Raw genomic sequence first — 8,613 nt, forward strand, 5'->3', positions numbered from 1 at the left:
AGAAATTCCACATCTCCTGCCCAAAAGTATGATTTTGCTTACTGAAACTGGACTGGTTATACATGTTGGAAATGTAGGAAATAGACAACAGAAACTTACCGTCATATAGCTCACCAAGTGCATCATACAAGGGAAAGTTGGTCTTGTTGTGAAACTTTTTGATCTTTGGGAATGTCTGCACATGCAAAACGAAAATCACAAATCATTGTATGGCATCAAAGAAATCACAGATCACATGCAAAGGAAGATATTGATCACAAATCCACTTACAATTTGCAAGTTATTTGCCACATAGCTGGCGATCCCTCGACCATGCATCTCTTCTCGTTCAAAGAAGACCCGCTTTGTTGTCTGACCGCTTTCAACATTGTGTAATCTCTTTTCAGTTAACTCTCCTTCTCTTGAACTTGACTTTTGGTGAATGATACGTATTTGTTTCATGTGTGGAATTCCTTCACCATTCTATTCCATCCTTCAGTGTTCCAACCATTATCACCTCTATAACAACTGTCTTTTTACTCGAAAAGGATTTCAACAAGTGACTTCTCCAACTCTGCGTTCCAAATTGCCCTCTACTTGACTTGGTTTCCTAAAAGGAAGTATCGTTATAATCATTTACAGACATAATAGATGTACATTGTGATGAGTATTGAGAAATCATAAATAAACAATAAATACCATACCTTTCGGAGAGCTTGCGGTCTTCTTAGCAAGTTTGTTTTGATGAGAGACTATCTTCATCCTAGTACTTGTCGCAAATAGCATCCTATCAAACTTAGGAGACCCCTTTGGAATCATTCTGAGTTTTGGTGAACCACTTTCAACCATAGTTGTCATATATATACATAACTTTATTCAACTATTACATGATGACTTATATTATACATGGCTTTATTCAATTATTATATGACTCATGACTAATGTACTTGCTACTGATACTGGACCCACATCTCTTGAGCAATTGAGTCTCAATGTGTTGCCTTCTTCACTACTAGCTGAATTGTCCTAATCACTACTTGGCAAATCAAGGAAGTCTGTTGAGTCGATATTATCTGGTTGATCATCCAACCACAACTCATCTCCTTCAATTTTCCTAATTAGATTGTAAAATATAACGTTTGCAATGAGTATTTTGAATTGATTCTTCAACTTGTGGAATGTTGCGACATTAAGAATAGGAAAGCGCTTCTTAAGCACTCCTAGAGTCCTTTCCACATGATTCCTTAGTAGCGCATGTCGATGATTGAACAACTCTTTAGGATTTTGTGGTCTTCTATGTCTAGCCCCAAACTCTTTCAAGTGGTATCTGACTCCCCGATACAGTGCTAGAAAAGAAGTGTTTGCATACCCGCCATCAACAAGACAAAACTTGCCTGGAGACACCTTGAATCCTTTGCTCATAGCCGACCTCAACACTCTAGAGTCCGTAGTAGAACCCTCCCATCCACTAGAAACATACGTGATCGTAAGGTCAAAATCACAAGCAATCATAACATTGATGCTCAGTGTTGACTTCCTATTTCTAAAAGGGGTAGTTTTTTCAGAGGCAATTGAAATAGGAAGGGTGAATAGCTAAATTGATCTTTCAAATTTCACCTAAGGCTCAGTTTAGTCCTTGACATTTCAATCTATCCATTTTACTCCTTAAAGTTTTTTTTGTTTAAACTTGTCCTTGGACCCACTTAGAGAAGCACATGGTTAAACCTTATCAACATCTTTCATGGTAAATGACTCTTATACCCCTCATTCACATATGTAAGAACAAGGGAAAAAATATGCCTTGCTATTTATGCAGTAAAATGATATCTTTAGTAAATTCGATATACCCATCATTGTATATACATACATCTAATAATTTTTGTGTATGATGAATTTTTGTACATGTGGGTAATGCACAATCATTTATGTAAAAATGAAAAATGATTATTTACTTCCAAGATATGCAATAATTAGCTAAACCCTCATGTGCATTTACTAAAATAATGGAGAGTACATATATAATGTTATCTATTTATTTTTTCTAGTGTCTGCAATTTCAAGCTAAGGTCAAAAGAGACATTTTATAATATAAATTTTGAGTGTGATTAGCCACGTGGCACGTTATGTGGGTCCAAGAATGATTTTAAGCCAAAACAAATACTTAGAGGACACATATGAACAAAATAAAAGCTCAAAAGCTCAAGGATCAAATTGAGCCTATGATAAAACTTAAGGGACTAGATTGGGTATTTAACCAAATAGGAATGTGGGTGACATCAAAGGCACCAAGACAGTCTTTGAAGAAAGAAAAGAATCTCGGATTTGTGGCAATTTTTGGATGGACCAGATTGCGGTTAGGAGGTTTCATGAATTCGCAAGCAAGGCCTAGCATAACATGCTTGAAGGTGTGCTTTAGGTGGTGGTGAAATGTATCATTGCTGTGGTGAAATTGGATCCGGAGATCCTCATAGGAAGAGTTATGGCTAAGCATCCAAAGAAAGAATCCAAGTTTCTACTCAATTCTTGATTTTCGTATCAAGGACAAGTTCGTTCCTTCGATGGTAATCGGCCAAATAATTGAAGATCCAGGGTTCCATCCAAAAAGCTATCAAACAGTTCCTCACGTGTCCTTAGAGCAACCGACGGACCTCCTCCGCACCCGATATCTCAAGGCTATGACGTTGTTGTTTTTCCCCTCCTCGGTTAGAACCCAAAAGAGAAAGGACAGGGAAAAGAAAGAGCATCATGTCATCGTCGTCCTCTTCCTCCCTCTTTCTAACACAATCTCTCAAAGTCATATTCACTGGATTACTATATACCAAAAGAACGTGGTGGTCATATATTTCTTGAAGAATAGGGCAGCCATATAGAACAGGGCACTATCCACAACATTTGAGAATGAAATTAAATAAACTGAACAACTGGAACAGTTGTTTACTGGCAGGCTAAACATGGCATATTGGCGTATCAGCTCTGACAATATTGCTAATTTGCTATTATCTTAGAATATACATCATTATCAAATTACCAATAAAACTCAACCACTATAGTTTGGAAGAAAAGAGATGAAAAACTCAGGCGCTATAGTTTGGAATAAAAGAGAGAAATCTTATATAAACCTAACGCAAAGAGCAAAACAATGCACAAATAATTTCCTTTGTGCACCAAAGGACAGTTCAACAAGTATTAGATATCGTCTTCAGCAGCACTCGCAGCACTTAAATCCACACTGAGATCAACCGTCTGGAAAAAAAATGGCAAGTGGAGTAACATAAGTATGTTGCTGAGTTGAGAAAAAGATGGTTGAATCAAAGGAATTCTTTTTTGAACTAAGAAACCACTACCAAAACAAAGGAAATGCAAAACATTAAAAATACTAATGTTTTTATGTCGATGCCAGAACGAAAAATACAATATTAGTTCAATTATTGCAATCCTGGAATACGGTAACTCTGATTGCTGCAGTCTGAATATGATGCTAAGAGTTATATGCTGATATCCTTACCAAATTGTGAATTAACTAGGTGCCTTTTTTAGAAACTTGGCTCTGTACTCTAGTGCAGACAACTAAAGTTGAAAAGAAGAAAAATATACCTTTCCTGTGATCTTTGTATAAAGGGAAAGAACATCCATCACAGTGGACTCAAAGTGTGTTGTGGCATCATAACTCTGAAAAACAAATTGAATTAAATGTTTCTTTCTGAATGCATTTTTGGCCATATGTGAAACCTACACTTGTTCCACGACTTACTGTTGAGATGAAACAATTGTCTGAAGATGGATCATTAGCAGGTTCAAATCTGTCATATGTATCAATAAATAACTCATCCACTGGCCCAAGAAGATCAATTCCTGGTTTCAATTCTGCCTCAGGGTTTTCGCTCTCTGCTTGTGCTGACACAAATGCGATGAACTTCCCTTTTGATGCAACATTGTGAGAATAGGAACAACAGAAAACATACCTGGTATGCACCAGTGAACATTCTTTTGTTACAATAATAGAAATAACAAATAGACCAAGAATAATCTATAAATGTAACAACTGGACATGGATAAAACAATAGGTGATATATGGAATACTTGCATGTCTGATTTGCGACCAAGTTGCTTTTGTGGTATTATGATCTGGACTGAGTGAGAATCTGCAGTATTTGGGATTGGATGGCTCATGATAGCAATTGCCCGAAAGACTTTTCCAACTTTTCTAACCTGGTATAACATAAGATGATTCTCATTAGTTCTGTTAAAAAACTGAATGTCCTCTGATCCTAAATATAAGTTGTTTTGGACTTGTGAACAGGAACTAAGAAATTAGCTAAATAGCTTTGATACTCTTCAATTCTACTCAGAATGCAAAGAATTAGTCATTTATCCATGAGAGCAGTAGCATTTATGTAGATAAGACAAAACTGGAAAATGTACAAAAGTACCTCAATGTTCTAGGATGACTTTATATTTAGAGAAGAGCTGAGGAGGCTAACATGAGAGATACTTCCTCCATCCCAAAAATACTTGTATTTCTAGGCTGTTTGGCATATATTAAGGGTTGAAAAAAAAGACTATGGTACCTCTTATTAAATATTGCATGGTTGGGACTGAGTGGGTGGTTAAGGGTATAATAGGGAGAAATTTGAATTTTTAGTTGATTGATGGGACAAGTAGTGGCAACTATTTTGAGAAATTTGAATTTTTGGTTGGGACTGAGTGGGTGGCAACTATTTTGGAACAAAATTTGAATTCTATAAAAACAAATATTTTGGGACGGATATAGTAGTAAATTACATCATAGTCCTCCTAGATGCTGAATACGTAATTAATGGCTTTCAAGTGCAAAAAAGGACGTTTTTTATCCGACAGCAGTCTCTTTCTGCAAACAATCTTGATAGAAGTATGGCATAATTAACTAATTTGGAAGGCAATCACTGAGATAATACTCCCTTTGAGTACAACTATTTGTTTGAACATAGGAAAAAAGGGTGTTGTTTACCTTATCAGGTATGTATGATGGATCACAGACAACCTTCTTACATTTTGCAGTCTCCCCTTCTGATGTAACACCACAAACTTTTCCTTGATCATTAAATTCTACCTGAATATGCCCACAAATATTTGATCAGAAAATCACATATTTACCAATGAAATGGATTTAACCTTACAGCATGAGAACTAATGTAGGGCTATGCTCCCGGTTTACATGAACAGAACTACAACAATTATTAATTTGTCATGCTACAATTCATTAGCACTAGCATCTACTATTCTTATAACTGGTGTAATCAAATAAAGAGTGGAACTATCCAAAGTCTGGATTATGCTAACATAATATTTTTCTTTTGACTTGATAGTTTGATCTATTATTCATTTTCAAAGCAATAATCATCAATATTCCTGTTTTTTTTTGCTTTTGCACCTTTAAATCCTAACACTCTGATTTACCATCCCAGATCACCAAATAAATTATTTAGGATTTTCAACATTTCAATTCATCATTAAGAAATTGTACCTTGCACCCTGGCTTATTCAACATGTATGTCCCTCCATAGACAGCACTAAGCCTTGCAAAACCCTGGATCAAAGAAAAATAAATCATTATATCAACCATTTACGATTGCTGGTATCGATGACAAAGTGTAAGAGTATTGACCTGTGGCAGCTCTCCTAAGCCATACAAGGGATAAATATATGGTGATCCTCCTTGAAAACGAGCTACTGATTCTGCATAAAGCTGCAATAATTCAAAGTGTTAGGTAACAGACAATACCTGGGTAGAAGCGAAATGATCTGATAGGCATAAAGTGTAAACTATATGTAGCATTGCGGTATAAGGATCTAGTTTCCAAATTGTTACAAGAAGTTGTTTAGTGGTTGAAATTGACATATCATGACTTTAGTTTTGTTCACACGTCATAGACTGGTAGACAACCCAGTATAATGTTCTGTTCATCATTTGTACGCAAAAACATGATGTGATATAGGGATTATAATTTCATCAGATTGTCAGGACTAGTTTTGATCTGAGCTTACTTTCTAATACTTAGAAGTCGAAAGACAGAAAGACTTGCCTTCATCCGCTTTACAGTGTCAATTGCTGGTTCTGTCAAGTAGTTATCCTCTTTATGAAGAGCCACTGCATGGCCAATAAAGTCTATAGTATTATCATCCAAACCATATTTTCTGGAAAAAGAAATGATAGAAGAAGTCTCAATAGATTGAATCAATAAATTGCACAACTAATTTAGGTTCTTAAAATAGTGTGCTAGACAAAAAGATCAGAAAATGTATGAATCATAGACCAAGAAAAATGAAATGCATGAATAAGTTTGTTGACTTCTTGTGTCAATTTACAGCTAATGAATGAAATTTACCTAATTGTTATGCTTATCTTTAAACGAATTGAAGGTGTATCAATGATGGTTTTCTGACGATAAAATTGGTGTAGGTGTGCAACTGGCATTTTTTTTATATTACGATGAGGGGGAACTATGCATGATTCATGTCGATGGACGTTCTGAATCGTATTGTAGGAATCAAATTGATGTATCTGAATGTGTTCTGGATGCCTTATGCCTATAGCTCCCAAACTGGAGTACCACGTTGCAGCTTTTTTGAACAGAGAATACAAAGAAAGCAATTGAGGCCCATCCTTGATTCTTTTTTTTTGGCAGGGTGCCATTGATATTTGATTCTAAGGTGCTTCATTATCATAATTGGAAATGTGTACCGAAGATAGAACAGAGCTCAGCAAACATGTAGGATCCAAATATAAATTTCAGACAAATTAAATCTTCTTTTCATCAAAAGTAAATTATGTATTTATTCTATGTGAGACAAAAAGGGACACAAAAGCAGCAGTAAAAATAGGTACTCACGAGATAAGTTCCTTAGTGGTCATTTTTGTAAGGTCATATCCCTTGTGGGTACTTGGGTCATTTTCCTTGTAATCTTGCACATAAAGGAAGAACTTCCCTGCTCTGCGCTTCTCAAACAGTCCCATCAATGGAGACTTGAGAGCTTCCATATCAGTAGAGGGAACCTTATGGATCTGTGATCCAAAATAGCATATGTGTATAATTGTGTTATATGACATACCAATTGCAGTATGTAGTATGCACACATTAGAATGAAAAATCAAACCTTTCCCTTATTGAAGACATAGCTCCCATCGACAGCTTTGAACGATAAGTACTTGGTAACACCAGTGTGAATAAGTACACGAACCAAAGCACCATTTGCCATCATAAACTAGTCATAAGAACATGCATTATATATTAGTAGCTAGAAAGGAGGTAAGAACACACTCATCATCACGCAGTTCTACAGAGCATATCCTACAAATGTTTACATATGCACTTGCAATTAAAGAACATTTAACTGTGCAACAGTAAAAAAACTCAGTTCCAATAAGTTTCCGCGCGAATTCCTCGCAATGCTGGACAACAAACTACACATAATGATGATGGGGTACATTATGTGTAGTTTGTTGTCCTGGATTGTGGGAATTCGCGCAAAAACCATCCATTTTTGTATGTTAATATGTATATATGTATGTATACACATAATGATGATGGGGTATATATATGTGTGTGTATTGAAACCAGGCCTGACCTTCGGAATCATATCTACATTGTAGTCTCTGCTAGCCCCTATGTGCGCCGGTGGCGTCTCTTCTCCCTTGAACCTTTTCCAAAGCTGGTGCAGACAATGGCTTGATCAGATAATTCCATTAATTTGATATGTAACCACATAAAAGGAGTTGAAACTAGTTTTGATGAGGATATTAAACATTTGGCATCCCTAAGCACGTCCGAAAAATCGAAATTGATAGATTCAAGCTGCCAGATTTTGGGTAGGGAGGGTTAAGCCTCATCACCTGATTCAAATTCAGCGATGTGGAGTCTCCACCATAGTAGTCGTTCCTGTCCATGTGTAGCACCTGGTGATGCACAAAATGGATACACTTTTACATCATTCTCTGACAATGATATTTTTCGATCCCCATGACAAAGCTAAGGCGAATTCGATATCGTTCGTACAAAACACACAAAAAAAGTCGCTTGTTTGTTCCACATCATCGTCAATTTTTCACTGTTAATCATATCACAAAGCAATGTACGACCAGATCAGCCTTTTCTTCGAATGATTTTACCCAAAAAAAAATATTTGTAAACTCTGGCATCACAAAGGACGAAAAGGGGAACGGTTGACGAATCAGAAACGGGAGGGGGACTGATCGATCGATCGACCAAATAGAAATGGAAACCAACACTCCGATCCGTGCGCGCGGGCGAGCGAGAGATGGAGAAGGAGACCTTGAGGCGGTCGACGGAGAGGAGGCCGCTGAGGATGCACTCCTTGAGGCCCGTGCCGAGGACGATGACGTCGTACTCGACGTCCATGGCGGTGGGTTGATCGGCGTCGAGTTGAGCTCGGAGCCGAGGAGGAGGTGGTCTGGAGAAGAGGAGAGAGGAGAGGAGGGGGGAAGCGCAAGGCGAGGGAGGCCTCGCGGGAAGAAGGGAAGGGGAGGAGGGCGGCTCGGTCCAAAGTGCAGTGGCCGCGGAGAAAATTTCGCCCCTCCCGCGCACGGCGGCGACGCGCGTGCACGCCCTGCCTTGCTTTCCTTTTGACCTGTTCGCC

General features: G+C 37.6%; 1 protein-coding gene and 1 pseudogene across 1 annotated transcript; both read right to left on the minus strand.

Annotated features, from left to right (window-relative positions):
* Positions 1 to 231: 231 nt before the first annotated feature.
* Positions 232 to 828, minus strand: LOC107304644 (annotated as a pseudogene).
* A 2,031-nt stretch (positions 829 to 2,859) lies between these two features.
* On the minus strand, positions 2,860 to 8,472 carry LOC102704537 (guanosine nucleotide diphosphate dissociation inhibitor 2-like). The gene is made up of 13 exons (XM_006657540.2): positions 8,289 to 8,472; positions 7,850 to 7,912; positions 7,585 to 7,668; positions 7,114 to 7,221; positions 6,849 to 7,021; positions 6,042 to 6,153; positions 5,624 to 5,704; positions 5,483 to 5,545; positions 4,967 to 5,068; positions 4,064 to 4,188; positions 3,731 to 3,941; positions 3,574 to 3,648; positions 2,860 to 3,222 (listed from the first exon to the last, which is right to left on the minus strand). The coding sequence occupies exons 1-13, from the start codon at positions 8,373 to 8,375 to the stop codon at positions 3,166 to 3,168; spliced, it is 1,341 nt and encodes a 446-aa protein (XP_006657603.1). The 5' UTR covers positions 8,376 to 8,472; the 3' UTR covers positions 2,860 to 3,165.
* Between the last annotated feature and the right edge of the window lie 141 nt (positions 8,473 to 8,613).

This window comes from Oryza brachyantha, chromosome 7, assembly GCF_000231095.2.
Source record: "Oryza brachyantha chromosome 7, ObraRS2, whole genome shotgun sequence".
Classification (NCBI taxonomy): Eukaryota; Viridiplantae; Streptophyta; class Magnoliopsida; order Poales; family Poaceae; genus Oryza; species Oryza brachyantha.

Bases quoted from the DNA above. Each gene is read 5' to 3' on its own strand.
- LOC102704537 (XM_006657540.2), bottom strand. From the start codon at position 8,375: ATGGACGTCGAGTACGACGTCATCGTCCTCGGCACGGGCCTCAAGGAG. The intron at 5,705-6,041 runs GCAAGTCTTTCT...GAATTATTGCAG, and splicing joins ACACTGTAAAGCGGATGAAG to CTTTATGCAGAATCAGTAGC. The intron at 3,942-4,063 runs GCAAGTATTCCA...GGTGCATACCAG, and splicing joins CTTGGTCGCAAATCAGACAT to GTATGTTTTCTGTTGTTCCT.